Below are 17,405 nucleotides of genomic sequence, written 5' to 3'. Positions count from 1 at the left end.
TTGTAATGCTTGTATATTATTTAAAATGTTAACAGAGGAAGGTGGATTAAATACAATTTCTAGTGCCTTAAAAAACTTGTGCTATATAACTTCTGAATTTGTGATCTGTCTACCTCACCCTCCCAAGTTCTGAGACTGTAGGCACACACCACCCATGACATTTAGCAAAAATTGGTATATTCACTGATAGTGTTCTTGTATTTTTTTTAGATAATTGGAGGATAAAGCTTATATTGGAGTTAAGTTCAATGACCTAGAGTATATATCCTAGAGTCCTGAATTTGAATAGAAATTATCAGTATGAAATTATCAGAAATACAAATATGAAATTAGAAATTTGAATAGAAATTATCAGTATAAAATCATGATGCACTCTTTAAAGATGTGCACATATTTATTAGCTTTGCCTTCTATAAGGCATCAGAAAATACGATGAATCAAAGTAGTATGCAGCCATATACTATGATTTTACTAAGAAACATTTTACATTAAAGGCCTAAATGATTTATATGATGCATTGGTTTATTTTAGAAAATGTATAAAGTGAAGCCTAAATGAGAAAATTTAAGCATCTATAATAATAAATATAATCACATTTAGCACCCAACTTAGAGCCTATAACTTGTAATTTAGTATTTTTACTTTTGATAATGTTGTTAGGTTATTTTTTTGACAAGGTTGCTTTGTGTAGCCTTGGCTGTCCTGGACTCACTCTGTAGACCAGGCTGGCCTTGAACTCACAGAGATCTGCCTGCCTCTGCCTTCCAAGTGCTGGGATTACAGATGTGCACCACCATGCCCGGCTATTAGGTTTATTTTTTAAGTGTCAACATATTTTACATATATACACTGAGATAATTTTTCATTTAGTGTTTAGAATTCTTTACAAAATAACCTGTGGATGAATGGGAGTTTTGGAGAAACAAAAGTGGCCAAGTAAATGAGTAAGTTGATAAAACTATATAAAATTTCATGTAATCCTTATAACATTATATCTTACCATATCATTTTACAATATATACAAGAGGTTACAAAAGGCAGGATTTTTTTCCTTCAGTGTCTCCAAAGCCACAATACACACATATGAAGCCAGAATTTTTGGATTTAGCATTACTGCCTTATTTTATTTTATTGTTTGCTTGATTTATTGGTTGATTTATTCATTGATTGATTGATTGATTCTGACAGTGGCATTAAATCTAAGTCCCATACATGCTAGACAAGCATTGTAACACTGAGTTAACCCCTAGCCCTGTTTTTAATTTTTATTTTCAAACAAGGGTCTAAGTTACTTAGGTTGTCTTTGAACTCAGTCTTGGACTTGTGATTTTTTTACTCCAACCTCCCATGTAGCTGGCATAAAGCACTGAGTTACTAAGCTTGACTGCAGTGGCATTTTAAATGTTATCCTTAAATAAATGAATTGACTACATAAGCAAATATTTTATAGCCAATGAATAAACAATCAGAACATTTGGAGTTTTTTCTCCCTCTTGGTAAGAAGTCAGGATGTGTGTTTGCAATGATGCACCTGTTCAAAGGTCTTTCAAGATACTATATTCCTGTAGGCCATTTTTCCCAAAATATTTTTATTGATTATTTGGGAAATTCACATCATACACCCCAATCACACTGACTTTTCAGTCCTCCTATGTCTTCCCCCAACCCTTGTGACCTCTCTGCCCAAGAAAAAAGAAGAAAGAAAGAGAATGGGGGTAGTTCAATTTGAGCTGCCCATATAATTCCTGGAGGATAGTCAAACTCCCATTTGGCCAGCTTCTTAAAGAAAACTGAATCCTTCCTCACCTGTACCCCTACTAGAAGCCATCAACTGTGGAAAGCATTTTTTCTTGTAATTTTTAAGAGTTATTTTTAATGGCTCCCTGTCTAGGCTGGTACTTTTGGGGGCGGATAGGGGTTGTCACAGAAGCCTTCTCTGTCCCTCTTCCTCAACTGTGAGTCTACAGTCATTGATACCATAGCAAAAGTAGCTCCCTTGCTCTTTACAGTCAGTGGGGGCATGGGTCATGAACTTCTACATAGTTTCTGGCAAAAGAATGAACCATGAACGTCAACATGGTCTCCAGCATCAGCACATACAAAAGACCTCTGCTTGATCTCTAGTGGCAGTACAGACCGTGGATACCAACACAGCCTTCAGCTAAAGCTTGAGCCATGGACATCATCATAGCCTTTAGTTGCAGCACACTGCCAGACCATTTTAAACAAAATTTACTCTATAACCCCATACTTACCTCAGCATTGCTGCAACAGCTTTAGTCTTCTACTATAATCCATTATCATTTTCTCTTATATGTTATTTTTAAAGAAATTGCCTCTTCTATTCAACCTCCAACACATTACTTGTACATAGAATTAGGCATAACTTGCCACATGTCCACCCCACACCCTATAACAAAGAACTTTCCGTGCTTAAGTCTTATTTAGCCCTCAGAAGTGTTCTACAACAAATGACTTACACTGTCTCCCTGTTATATACAAGGAGCCAGAAATTCACAAAGTAGGTGTTTTATTCAAGCAGTTCCCTAAGGCCTTACTTTTCCTCTGCGCCAAGATCACCATGGAAAATATCAGCAGAGAAAGAGAAAGGTGTCCATTGCTTACTCTACTAAATAAGCATATGCCATGTCATGAAGAAAGCACATTTTAACTCTAGCCACTCTTCCAATGGTGGAAGCTACTGGCAGAGTCTGGGGGCTCAGGGTAGTGCAGAGCAGAAATGGCCTTTCCTAGTCATGGTTACAAGCTTAAACCCTCTACTTATACATGGTATCTTGTGCTCCACTAAAGTCAGATATTCATATATAATATGGGATTTCACATTTATCCTTTGGAACTTGGAAGGCTTGTAAATCTCACTGTTCTTGGCATTAACTTAATGTTGCTAGTGTTTCCAACAGTTTTCTCTTCTGTCTTACAGGAACAATTCTGACGTGCATTCTTCTCTAGCCACCTTGGAGCATGGCTCATATTCTACTAGGAAATTGCTATTATATTTTTGTTCATGACTTCAGTTTTACTCCAGGTGTGTTTCAGCTCATAGGGCAGTCAGTAGCCATGGAATACCACAAAGTCACAGGGCACAACAAACTTTATGGAAGAGATTTGCTGGGAGGGAAAATATAGGAGGGTGGCTGCCTCTGCTCAGGTGAGAAGCAGCAGAGAACTGAGCAGAACACAGGGTTTATATAGGGTTTCTTGCGGGGTGGAGCTTTCCAGGGTGGCCTGATCTTGGGGCAAGCTTGTAGAAGTATCTTTTATTTCTATATCTTCCCCTTTCTGTTTATGCTAAAACTTGTACAGTTTAACTATTATATCAGAAACCATTATCAATCCCCAAAGCTTAACAACCTGAATGTCCTTATGAAGATCTGTTGGTGTGATGGTCCTTCATAACTGCAGTCCTGATCATCAGTCTTCAGCACCGATCCATTTCAGCATCAAGGTTTTTTAATTTGCCAGTTTGATAAATGATCTGTCCTTCTTCAGCTGGTTTGCTGAGCTGTCTCTATGCAGGGGAAATCTGCTTTCTGCATCATATGTGTTGCTGTCTCCCTGCATCTCTTCCTTAAGTCCTTCATTTCATATGGAAGCTTCTCTTATTCAGATCAGATCTTTATCAATTTTTATGGAACCCATAGTCTTTCAACTCCTGTGGAAATATAGGTAAAACCTCTTCCTCGATGTACATATTCCCTGACTTCCATTCTGATGTTAAAACATCCTTAAAGTGTGTGATCTAATTCAGCTTTTTCTATAATCCAGTGGCTTTCAGCTAATCTTATTCCTCCTTTCTGTTTATAAAGGTACAATTAGATCTTTATAAATCCATACATAAACTGGACACTTAGGCACTCAAATTCCACGCCTGGCTCCATACCAGCAAGCCTGCCAGGCCCCATACCAGTGATTTGGCCTTCTTATCCATTGTCAATGAGATGTCTATCTTCAGCATCAATTTCATTATTTTACAATTAAGCATTTCCTGTTCTCTTACTTCCTCTGTCTCTTGTCTCTCAAGCCTTTGTATTATCATTGCTAATTTTTCTTGTTGGACAACTAGTTTTTCAACCTTTTTTTTTTAGAGGAAAAATATAAAGGTTGCGGTTAAAATTAGGGAGGGGCTTACTCTGGTGGTCACAATTGCAATTAGTATTGCAATAGCTTTTTCAAGTAACACATTTCTATCCTTCAACTCTTAGCACTCATCTTAAGGGATCTAAAATGAAATTTCCCTTTTTAAATACCAGAAATGTCTGTCTATATAATTAAAATTGTCTTTTGGTGTGGCTTACTGTATTTAGCTGTCTCAGAGGCTCCTGTGTCCTTCCTTGCTCTGGGATTGAGGCTCCCACTGCTCCAAGGTCTCCCCAGTCTCTCTGGACATCCAGCCAAACTTGAAGAACTGATGCTTCCTCTGGAGATGATCCCAGGTGACTTTCTCATCCACGGTTTTCTGTCAGATATCTCCTGTCCTCTGTGACCTTTCTCTGTGATGTCCTCTGCTTTCTGCCACAATGATGAGTTTTCTCCTCACCTCATGTTTTTTCTTTGAGCCTCAGATGTAAAAGTATCTTTTATTCACCTGATGTAATTGTCATCTATGGGGCTTAGTGTCTTTGTCTACTAACCTAGGCCCAGACCTGGAAGCTTCTAGACCTCATACAATCTAATTTAGGCCTAAACTATTTTCAGCCTCTGAGACTTACTGCTGAATAAGCTCACTCTTTCTACTTCTTTCTGAACAATGGCTAGTTGGCTCAACTCAGCTGTTCTGACTCAAACTCTTCTCCAGGCTGACTGTTCAAACTGACTTCTCTCAGCTTCTGACTGAATTGCTCCACTTTGTCTCAAACTAAATCTAGCAGTCTGTTTTAATCTTCTGGCTCTTCATTTTCTGGCTCATTCTGTCTTCGCTTGTGTCTGGCTTGTTCTTCTTCAATGGATTTCTGTAAAATTCTCCCCATAAAACTGCCGCCTTCTCTCTCTCTCTCTCTCTCTCTCTCTCTCTCTCTCTCTCTCTCTCTCTCTCTCTCTCTCTCTCTCTCTCCCTGCTCTCTTAAATCATCACTCTTTCCTCTCTGTTCTCGTGAGAGCTAGTACTATCCTATTCTGTTAAATATTTCCCTGATTTGTTACTTTGTCTGCCTCTCAATTGGACATCACTTTCAAAATGGGTGATTCCTTCTACAAACCAACTTTACCTTCATTGTTTGAAATTAAAAGTGTGTACTAAGGGCATGTCTATATTTCAGCCAGAGTAACCACATTGCTGGATTAAAATCCCTCTATACAAGCTCAGGGATTGGTGGATTATTTCCTGTGGGGTGGGGCCTGGCCACTCTCCTGCTTGGGAGTGGAGTCTGGAAATGGCCATTTGGGCAGTAAGAGAAGTCTGGGGGCAGGACCTGGCTATTGGAGCCCTTTAGGGGCAGGGTCTAGCCATTGGAGCTGCTCAAGTTGGGCCACACTAGTGCCTCAAAGGATCACACCTGCCCACCAGAGAAGTCTGGGGATAGAGTCACACAGCAGGAGGTCTTCAGGAGTGGGGGCCTAAAACAGGGTCTCTGAGCTAGGCAGAGAAAGCCAACACTGTTGACTAGTCATGCCAACTCAAGCAGCAGGGAAGGCTTTCTCTGCTGTGAACTCTCTTTGTGAACTTTGGGAACCCTCAAGGAACACAAGTGGGCAGGCCCCCTCCTGAGGAGCTCCAGCAACCAGGCCCTGTATATACTCAGACTTCCCTAAAGGCCTTAAAGCGTAGAACAGCTGTAACTGCCATTCCAGCCCCTCAAATTGGGAACGTGGACAGGCCCCATCTCTCAGACTTCCTTAATAGTCATTTTCTAATGGCTATAATCTCTGTTCCCAGATCCCAGGCAGAATGACTAGGCCCCACCCTAAAAAGAAATATCCAGCCAATCCCTGAGCTTGCCCCAATCCCAGGCTACCCTGGAAACCCTATTTAAGCCCTGTGTTCTGCTCAGATCTTTGCTGCTTCTCACCTGAGCCAGAGGCAGCCACTGTCCAGGGCTTTTCCCTTCCAATCTTTTGAGTAAGGTTTGTTGTGTGATGTGACTTTGTGGTATTCCTTGGCTACAAATACAAGGATACCTTTTCATCTGAGCTGTAACACTTTAGCTGAGGAAACTTTGCCCTGCCTGAGCAGAGCTGTTACACTTGCACTGTGGAACCTTTCCCAGCAGCTAGAGCAGAGCCTTTCCCTTCAGAGACACGATACTTATAAACACTAGATTTAACTGCAAAGAGTTACTGAATTAATAACTGTTAACCATTGATCATTACATTATTTTCCTCACTACCATGAAATTATGAAGCCACCTCTTATCTGTGCTGCAAGGGACTCTCTAATATATCTCTTGCTGTTCAAAACCTCTGTGTGCTCTTCTTTCAGGTAAGAGTTTTAAGTTTCCAGGCTAAGGAGGAGGCTCAACTGATAAATGGGCTTGCTCTGCAAGCCAACAACCTGGGATTGATTCACAGAATACATGTAAAAAGTCAGATATGGTAACATGTATCTGTAACTGTTAAAAACACAGTTTAGAAAACTAGCATGTCATAAAAGTGTAAGCTAGGAAATGTGTAAAAATGAATGTAAGGATGGAACCCAAAACATAAAAATTTAATTCATGAACTGCCAATTAAATCTGCAAAAGCTTTTGGGGTAATTATTGTTCACTTACCATATAAATTTATTGATATGGAAAAAGGTTGGTTAGACTAAAGTAAAGCAGTTATTTTGGCTGCCTGTAACCCCACAACTTGAGAGGCAGAGAGGGGATTCCTGGGCCAAGCTGGTAACCAGAATCAGTAAACTGAGTTCAGTGAGAGACAATGTTTCAATAAAGAGCAACTGAAGACAATAGGGCACCTTTGGGCCTTCCTATACATATGTGCTTATACACACCCGTTATACATTGCATACTCCATATACTTTATAACCACATATATGCACACATACACATGCAAAAAAGATGGTCTATGCAAAATGATCTGCTTTTGCAAATTCTACTTAAGGTTAACTTGAGTACAAAAGGGCTTTGCTGAAACTTATTACCATATTTATCTTATATCAACACTGACTCTAAAAATCATACAGGCTTAAAAGTATGAGAAAAGAAAAATCTCTTTAGAGGTTAAGACAAATTTCTTATAAAACAACCTGCCATAGTAGAGTGTGGTACAGAACTGTGTAGGAAGTTAATATTAAATATTCTACATGCTGTTGTACAAAATTGTCAGCTGTTCTCTCTGGAATATAAGTAAAGCTCCCCTCCTCTTTTTTATTGCATGGCATATTCATTCTGAAGGTTTTTATTCTTTTTTCATTACTCTGATATTGGTGGTTTGTGGAACATTAACACACACACACACACACACACACACACACACACACACACAAAATGCTTTGATAAAGCATCTCCTGAATTCTAAGACAAATTCATTTTCTAAAGGAGTAGTTATTTATTTAACATTAAAAAAAACACAAATTGTTGAGCATGTGGTTGTTGAATAGTTTCCTTCTAATGGGTATGACATGAAACCAATCTTCCCCCATTATTTCATAGTCCTCTTGAACTAAAATAAGTGTTATTTGTACTGCCAACTGTTTATATGTAAACTTTAACAAGAAAAGACTGTCACACTGTAGTTAAGCAGAATCAGAATACTTTGAAAAAAGGGTTTACTTTGAGAGATGTTATCTTTGATGATAGGAACAGTGAACCTTGGCAGTTAAAGAAAGAACTGAAAAAACTGTTCCTAGGTATCAAAGAAAGATGCTTCTGTGGGAGATATAGCAAGCTGGTCCCCAGTCAAAGGTTTCCTGTGCTTTCCTTCCTGGGTCTTTGCTGCAGTAGAAATGTAGGTTTGCCCCTTTCTTCATTTAAAATTTCCTCAGAGCTGTCCCATAAAATCCAGAGAAACAGAAGAGGGATCTTAGGATAAAAGTTGCTAGAAGAATTTGGAAAGGAGAAGGGGAGGAGGGCATTAGGGGATTTGGAGGAGGTAGTGTTGGATAGAATATGATCAAAACACATTGTACATAATTACAAAAATGTCAAAGAATAGTTGCCAAAAGCCAATGGGTAGATACTTATAAACCCTTAAGTGCAGAATGCATTGTGTATTTTGCATGCAATAAGACATAGGAAAATTATACCTAATTTTAATTGACAGAAATCAGTTACTTTTATGTTTCAGTGATTAAAAGAATTGTGATCAACACAACTTACAGGGAAAATGAATTTATTTTGGCTTATGGTTCCAGAGAAATAAAAGTACATCATGTACCATGATAGGCGAGCACAGGAAGAGGCAAGCATGGCAGCTAGAGCCAGAATCTGAGAGTTCGCATCCTCAACTACAAGTGTGAAGCAAAGTGAGCAAACTAAACATAAGGTGACACTATAAACTCAAAACTTTCTCCCAGTGGCACACTTCCTTCAGAAAGGCCACACCTCCCTAATCATCCCTAAGGATCACCACCAATTGGGGACTAAGTGTTCAAATACATGAGCCTATGGGAGACATTTTTTATTCAAACCATCACATCCCACCCCATGGCCTCCACAGGCTCATGGTCACATCATAATGTGAATTGTATGCACTCAAGCTTTAAAAATGCCCCCAAGTCTTTAATAGCCCCAACACTGCTTAAAAGTCCAACATCCAAAGTCTTATGATACTCAAGGCAATCTCTTAATTGCAGCTCCCTGTAAATTAAAAAAAAAAAAGCAAATTACATACTTCCAACATACAATTGCACAGAATACCATTCCACAAGCAAGGAATGGGAACATAGGCAGGAAAAATTGGCCAAAAGCAAGACAACACAGAATGGCAAACACTAAACCCTATAACTCTCTGTCCTATGTTAAAAGACTTAGATGGTTCTGTCCTTTCAGTTTTGGTCCCTGCAATATAGACCTCCTAGACAGGTTTCATTTCACATACACAGCTCTCCTGAGCAGGTATCTCACAGCTCTGACATCACTAACATCATGGGGGTCAGACTTCATTTTTACAACTTGATGCAATGGTCATCCAGTTCCTTCATACAGGGACTCTCCTAACACATGCTGCTTGGCCTCACTGGCTCTCTGTAAATAGAGAAGAATCTGTAACCCCTTTACTCTTGGACCTGTCATGCCTCTAAAGCCACCACCACATGAATGATACTGCCAAGTTAGGCTGCCAACTTGGGATGGATCCATACTCGCCTGAGCCCCATTAGCAGCAGCTTGTGTTTGCTGTTGCTTTTTAGAAGCAGAAAGTACCCTAGACTCTCTTTTCCAAGCCAGAAGTTTAGCTGGGTGGATGGAGTCTTCCCCTGAAGGAACCCTTCCTTCCCTTTACTCAAGTATAGAGCAGGCTTCTCCTTAATGGTGTTAATTTCCTTAACAATCATAGTCCGTCTTCCAACCAATCTTTATCTCTCCAAACTGTACATTTAGTATTTCTTTTTTCCTCATTTCATTTTTCCTCATAGACCTGCAAAAGCATTAACAATAATAGTCATGCCACAAACTCAGCATGATGCAGCATTATAATTTCCTCTGCCAACGAAATTACTCCACAGATCTCATGAACTAAAAAAAATACTATTGTTAGAAAAAAATCCATGTTATCCAAAATAATTTACAGATTCAAGGTATTTCCTGTCAAAGTACTAATGGCATTGTCCACAGCACTAGAAAGACAATCCTAAAATTTATATGGAAGTACAAATGTCCCAGAATAGCCAAGTAATCTTGGGGGGGGAGAACAAAGTTTAGAAGTATCATGCTATTACATATTAAAATGGAAGTAACTATAAATCATGGCATTGGCACATTAAAAACATACAGGGCAGTGGAACAGAATAAAGAAATTTGTGTGCATTTATATAACTAACTGATTCGTAAAAAGATGGCAAAAGACATGGTATCAACTTACATGTAGTAGAATGAAACAACGCCTCCTCTGAACCAGAATCAACATAAATAGATCCAATACCTTAGTGTGAGATCTGAAACTACTAAAAGAAAACATGTCAGGAGATGAGTAAATGCCTAGACACATGCAACAGTTTCCTGGATAGAACTCCTAGTCTACTTTTTAAATTTTAGCCTTAGGTGAGTGCATAGGAAAAGGGCAGAAGGCAGCCAGTTTCTTTGCCAAAATAGCACAGAAATTGGCTGTAGTCCAACTGCTAATCTTGTTCCTTTCTGAAACCTTGTGAGCCAGGCTACTACATTCTGAATTACTCTCTGCACTGCAGTCTTCAAAGCTCCTACTAATGTCTGTGTACAGCATCCAACCACTTTTCTAATCCAAAGTTTCAGTCTTCCAAATTCCTCCAAATGCCAATATGGTCATGTTGTACACAGCGAACAGCTTACTCCTTGGTTGTGAACTTCTACACGAGTTACTTTTCTGTTGCTGTGATAAAACACCATGACCAGAAGCAACTTACTGAATGAAGGGTTTATTTAGGCTCACGGTTCCAGAGACATGACCCATCATCATGGCAGGCAAGCATGGCAGGAAGCAGCAGGAATGGCAACTGGAGCAGGAAGCTGAGAGCGCACATCCTCAACTGCAAGCAGGAAGCAGAGAGAGCACCTGGAGGTGGGGTGAGACTATAAATACTCAAAGCCCACCCCTAGTGACGTACTACCTCCAGCAAGACCACACCTCCCAAACCTCCCCCAAAACAGTGTCACCAACTTAGAACCAAGAGTTCAAATACATAAGTCTATGAGGGACATTCATATTTAAACCATCAAAAAGTTAAAAGTTATTTTAATATGTGTTGGAGAGTGTGAAAATTCTGTAAATGGGCACTCCCCTGATTTTGGCTTCATAAATAGTTCAATGCACTAGGCAAACTAGTGCTGTGCTTATAAATGGTCCTAATTTGAAATATTGAAAATTATCAGATGCTAAGAACTATAAAGGAAAGTACCTAGGCATTGGAAAGAAATGTTCCCATATGTTTATATCTACTGGTGGTTCTCTGTGACAGGTTGCCACTATGTAGCCTAGGCTGTTCTCAAACTCATCATGTTGCCAGGGCTGTCCTTGACCATATCATCCTCTTGCCTCAGTTTCCAAGTACTTAGATGACAAGCCAGTGTGCCACAATGCTAGACCCCTATCTAGAATCTGAAAAGAGCTAGACTCCGGTGCCCCAACTTCCTGAGTGATATGATTCTTATTCAATTGCAAAGAACTAATTTCGAAAATAGACTCCTAAAAATTATGACCATTTTCTCTGAAATTTGTCTATGGCTCTCTCTCACACACCAGTTTTTGAAAAAATTACCCAAATCAAATGGAAACCTAGCTCTATCCTGGCTTTTCTTTTGGCTGACTGGTCAAAAATGTGTGTGAATGAGTATGAATGTAATACATATGTGTATGCATGTGTGTGTATGTGTGTGTGCGCGTGTATGCGCATATGTGCACACATGCACACACAGATAGCTATCAGTAGGTTATTATACATTTTTGTAGCATTGAACATTGTAATAGCGTACATCTGTAATTTCAACACTTAGGATACTGAAGCAGGACAATCACAAGCTTAAGATTAGCCTAGGCTACCCAGTAGGGCCAACATGGGCTATGGAGAAATCCTTATAAAGTGACTGCAAAAGTATAACTTTTCTTTTGGAGTCACGGTTTCTCTGTGTAGCCCTTTGTAGACCAGGCTGGCCTTGAACTCACAGAGTCTACCCAGTCTACCTCTGCCTGGCCTGCCTCTGCCTCCTTGAGTGCTGGGATTACAGGCATGTGACACCATGACCAGCTGGCTAAGGGATGACTTTTATCAAGTTCACAAACAAAAGGAGGCACTCTTTATGACAAAAGATGAGACAAATGGCTGTGGCCATTACAGTACAGTGTTCTTTGTGGATTAGGTTAGCTGATGCATGACAAACTAAAAATCTCTTTTTCTCAAGTGGGGACTCTGATGACCTGTGGTGGATGATGCACACACAGTAGAGCTGTGCTGCTGGTACTCTAACAAGATCAGTCAGGAGTTCCATGGTCACACTAACAAAAAGACCATGAAGAAAGGGACACTGCCTTTACACAAAGAAAGAGACCATGGAAGACACTGCCATTACCTAAGCATAGCCCCAGATCGTGGCAGCAGTGTCTACATCAGCTTGCTCTTGGTGGTTAATAAATAGGTTGGTTTTTTTCTCCAAGTGCAGAGATACGCCTAAGAGAAACTGGCTCTGCACAATACTGGGAAGCTGTTTACAGTAAGCCACTACCCACTTACCAAAGTCTCCAGCTGTTGACAGTTCTGAGGCTCAGAAGGTCATTCTTCTGGCAATAAATCTAACTACCTTAGAGTAGACAATTGGTGTTTTCCTCAAGAATTTGTTTGGAGAAGAGATGCTAATGAGCCCTAAACCAGGAGAAATAGATTACACATTCCCCATGTCAAGTCCTTTGTTTTAGTAAGTGATATATGGTCTTAGTGCAACAGTTTACCTTTTCAGTAAGTGTACCCATTATTGTGTCTTGCGCCCCAAATTTCACAGTGAACAATACCAAAGCATGTGAAAAATGACAGAGGACAGATAAGAGTCTATTTGATATATATAGTCTGAAACTTTAAGTATACACGTGACTTGACTATGTTCAACATTATGGGACCTAATGGAAGACAACTAAGATAATTTTCATTTTTAAATAATAAATGGGTAAGTAGAACACGTTTACTAATTGAACTTAGTCACGAAAACACAGTTAACTGTGGAGAGCACTAAGATAGAGGTCCCCCCCATAGTTTTCCTTTAGTACAAACCTGTGTGGTTTTGACAAGTTCCTCATTTCAAACAAGGAATGGTCATTTTTCTAAAGCTGAAGCAATAAATGTATTTAATCACTTGAGAAAAATAACCTAAGGAAACATTACTCCACACAAATTTAAGCATTATTCGAACACATTCCAAATCCTGAAGTTTCAAATGGAACATTTTATTTATATGTCAGTTGTCTTCATTAACATATACACAGACTGGCACACTGATTGTTCTGCACAGAACAGAGGATGTCTAGATATCCCAAAGGGAAATTAAAATTTTAAAATATATTACTTTTAGTCTTGTAGGCAATTACATACACATCACTTACAAAGCTATCACTGATTTGTCCAAGGAAGCAGAAACCTGAGTATGCATTCAAGAGTGACATAACTGAGATCTCAACAGGAGAAAGCTGACGAAACATGGATTTTTGCTGTGAAATTTCTCTGCAAAATATGGACACAAGTCTGTCAATGGGCAGTAAGTTGCAGTCAATCTTTCACACAACATGGTGCAGAGGCATCAATGAGTTGCTTAGTCTTTCTCTGGGACCAGTTTCAGAACTTTTCCAATCGCAATTGTTTTACCCTCATCTCTTAAAGTAAAACGACCCATCTGAGGGAAATCTTTAAAGGTCTCCAGGCAGATAGTTCCTGCAGTCCTTAATCTGGCAATACACACTTGGTCTTGTTTCACAAAACGGGGCCGTGTCTTACTTTTTTCTCCTGATTTCTTGTCTACCAATGAGATTAAGGCTGTTATCTCAACTTCCTCTATACAAGTATGGATGTGAAGCACCGCATTATAACCTGGGCAGATGATAGATTTGTGCTCAATGATCACTATCTGCACATCAAATGTGCGTCCAGAATGGCAAAGATTACTGGGTTCACAAAGTATGAAGCCTGGAAGAATCTCTTCTTCTTCAATTCCTTTCAGTCTGATTTTGAGGTTTTCACCTGGGGCTACAAAATCAGTTTCAGCATCATCAGAAACAATTCCTAGAACTTCCACATTGTGCTTGTTTGGCATCATCACAAGCTGCTGGCCTTTAAAAATGGATCCAGATTCCAGCTTTCCCAGGACCACAGTGCCCATATCCTTGTACTTATCCACAATTGGCAATCTAATTGGTCCATCAATTGATCTGTTGAAGTTTGGCAAACTATCCAAATATGGAATAAATGGTAATCCAGTGTACCAAGGGCAGAAATCTGATTGCTCTTTAATATTTGCTCCAGTCAGTCCTGAGCAGGGCATAAAATGAATGTCCTTCTTTGGACTAAAACCAACTTTTTTCAAAAAGGGCACCAGCTTTTCTTTACATTCCTCATATCGCTCACTGCTCCAATCTACTGTGGGATCATCCATTTTATTAATAAGCACTATTAAGTATTTTACCCCTGCTGTTTTGGCCAACATCGCATGTTCTCTTGTCTGTCCACCTTTTTCAAATCCAGTCTCAAATTCTCCTTTCCTGGCAGAGATGACCAGCACAGCCAAGTCAGCTTGAGAAGCACCACCAATCATATTTGGGACAAAACTCTTGTGGCCAGGGGCATCTAAAATTGTGAAATGTTTCTTTTCTGTTTCAAAATACGCACGACCCACTTCCACCGTTTTACCCTTGTCTCGTTCTTCCTGGTTTGTATCTAAGGCCCAGGACAAATACCAAGTCTCTCTATTCTTCTCCTTAGCTTCTCGTTCGTATTTCTCAAGTGTCCTTCTGTCAACCATTCCAGTCAAAAACATTATTTGTCCTCCAATGGTTGACTTGCCAGCATCTACATGCCCAATGAACACCACATTTACATGTTCTTTCTTAGGAGCACCTGATGGTATGACCATAGATTTTGATTTCCTTATTTCCTCTTTCTCCTCCATAATTTCCTTGCCACTTTCTTCTGGGGGCCCTGCATCTCCCAAAGAATCCCCAGGCTTCGCTTCACTTACTTCTTTAAGCTCCCACGATTCTTCCAGGGCCATCTCCACCTCTCCATTTTCTACAACAGGTTCAGAAAGTTCCATGGTAATAGCTGAACTGGAACCTTCCCATGACACTAAAGGTCCATCTTTGGAAGGTTCCACAGGTGCTCCCCATCCCAGCATTTTACCTTGAGGGTCTCCAGCGCCGGCGCCAGTGCAGGTTTCGTCGCAGCTGGCGGCTGTGGGGGCGGGCAGCTGGGCCGATCCCGGCAGGAAGGACTGCACGAACTCCGTGGCGCTTACGCTAGGCACGAAAGGTTTGGCGTTGATGTTGAGCTGACTGCTGAAGGCCATGCTGAGATGCTTACGCTGGGCCTCCGCTTCAGCTGCCTCGGCCGCTGTCGTGGCCGCGGGGGCGATTCCATCCCCGCTCGGAGCCGAACCCGGGGCTTCCATGTCCACCTGATCCCAGCAGTCGGGAGCAGAGTCGCTGCTGCTGCCGAGATCCATGGTCTGAGCAGCCAGCCGGGGTGCGGAGGAGAAGGAGCGAGGTAGGCAGGTCAGAAGGAGCGGGTTTCCCCGGTGGTAGTAAGGCAGGAACAGCCAAGGGCTCCGGGATAGCGACGCGAACCTCAGCGGTGCGGAGGCAGATAAGCGCAGATGCTGCATTCACAGCTGCGGCGGCAGCAGATATGGCCGCTCAATGCTCTGCTCCTGTGTGTGAGCGAATCTCCTCCCCCAAATCCCAATCACTTCCGACTCCTCCACCCCTGACCCAAAGCCTGTGGTGAATTGGCCCCTCACTGCCATCCGTAGGTTTGTCCCCTTTAGTTCTCAGTCAAAGGCTAAGTCCCGAAGCACAATTTTTTAAACGAGATTTTCTATTTATTTTGGTTCACACGATCTGGGAAAATGGTTTGACCACGTCTCAATGACTAAACCTTAGAGACACCTGACTTAAAATTCTACTAAAAATTTCCCGTAAAACGAAAACTCATATTGAACAAATGGTGGCCATCAGTTGTGCTTAGAGAGGGATTTATGAAATGTATAGATAATAATTGCAAGTTAAATCCAATTATTAATTCGAAATCCAGGGCATTTTTTTTGTCCCCATGGGTGCCCTATCAGCTTCCATTTTAAGGATGGGGTTAAAGATCTTTTTAAATTACCAAGGAAAGCGATGCAGTCTAATCATTTCATATGCAGGTACCTGGACTGTAGCTGGCAGACCATTCTGTGGACTAAGACCGCTTGTGCTTTTCCAACCAACTGTATTCTGGTGTACCTATTCACCAGGACTTCACCAAGAATCACAGGCCACACCAACAATGACAGGCCAGCTGGGCGTGGTGGCGCACGCCTTTAATCCCAGCACTCAGGAGGCAGAGGCAGGCAGATCGCTGTGAGTTCGAGGCCAGCCTGGTCTACAAAGTGACTCCAGGACAGCCAGTGCTACACAGAGAAACTTTGTCTCGAAAACAAAACAAAACAAAACAAAACAAAGCAAAACAATCACAGGCCATGCATGACCTTTCAGCTTCATTCTGAGAGCCTGAAGACAGAAGTGACTTTGCAGTAAGAATCAGTGCAGTGGTGGTAATAAAAAGAAACTGTAAATGTAAGCTCAATTAAAGCAACTATGATCTCTGAGGTGGAAAAAAATCCTTCAAGTTCTGATCAATAGACTATCACTCTCAGAAAAGGTTGACATTTTATCTAAAACCTGGATGACATTGTTTGTAAATTATCTTATTGAAAACAGGGGGGCAGGGAGCTGGGGATAATACAATTTGCCTTTCCTAGGCGCAGTTGCAGACATGTATTTTAAATCAATGCAACAACAAAGTAAGACATTATAAAACCAAGTGAATGACTGAAAATTTTGTGAACTGTGTTCTCTATACTTTATGGGAATTTGGGGGCCCTTAACACTGTTCAATAGGGAGCTGCCACAGCTCCCAAGCTTTTAAACATCCCTTTATTCTTTTTCCTTGGGTGATGTTTTATTTATTTAATTTATTATGAAATAAAAGGAATTAATAGGTAAAACTGAGAAGTGAAATATAAAGACATACTTTTGGGCAATACTCTACATGTGTACTGATCAATTATTTTGAACCTATGATAGATTTCTTTAACTGGATTTAGGAGAATCTGTCCAAGTTTAGGGGAGTTGTCGTCACATAAAGTAATTTATTCAAATAAATGGAGCATATTTAGAATTTGGCTTATTCTGAGTCAACTGCATTAGTCATAAAAATATTAGCAAGATTGCTGCTTGGGCATCTCTTTTAGAGAACAGAAGGTGCTCTGCCTTTACAACTTTAAATGGGAAAGGAGAAATGGTGGGTGGATGTCCTTATAGTCTATCATTAATAGTATGCAGAAAGAGCCAAGAAGCAGGGAAGAGACAGAGACAGACAGACAGAGGGAGAGGCAGACAGACAGAAACAGACATTCATTTCACTCTACTGGAAAAATTGACCTTAGACAAAACTCTTGGTTTGTGAGGGACCACTTGTCTCCAGTCTCTCTGCATAGAACTTTAAAGGGTTCATCACTAAATCAAAGATTTTTCCCTACTATATTTTTAAGTATAAATGATACTTATAATTGTATATTGTG

General features: G+C 40.4%; 2 protein-coding genes across 3 annotated transcripts in view; both read right to left on the bottom strand.

Annotated features, from left to right (window-relative positions):
• The window catches only part of Klhl15 (kelch like family member 15), a 932,444-nt gene that overhangs the window by 579,739 nt on the left and 335,300 nt on the right, over positions 1–17,405 (bottom strand). The gene's annotated exons all lie outside the window — the stretch shown is intronic.
• Positions 13,215–15,504, bottom strand: LOC127185849 (eukaryotic peptide chain release factor GTP-binding subunit ERF3B). The gene has a single exon (XM_051142433.1). The coding sequence runs from the start codon at positions 15,444–15,446 to the stop codon at positions 13,386–13,388; it is 2,061 nt and encodes a 686-aa protein (XP_050998390.1). The 5' UTR covers positions 15,447–15,504; the 3' UTR covers positions 13,215–13,385.

This window comes from Acomys russatus, chromosome X, assembly GCF_903995435.1.
Source record: "Acomys russatus chromosome X, mAcoRus1.1, whole genome shotgun sequence".
NCBI classification, from domain to species: domain Eukaryota; kingdom Metazoa; phylum Chordata; class Mammalia; order Rodentia; family Muridae; genus Acomys; species Acomys russatus.
This window is presented reverse-complemented; position numbering and strand designations above follow the sequence as displayed.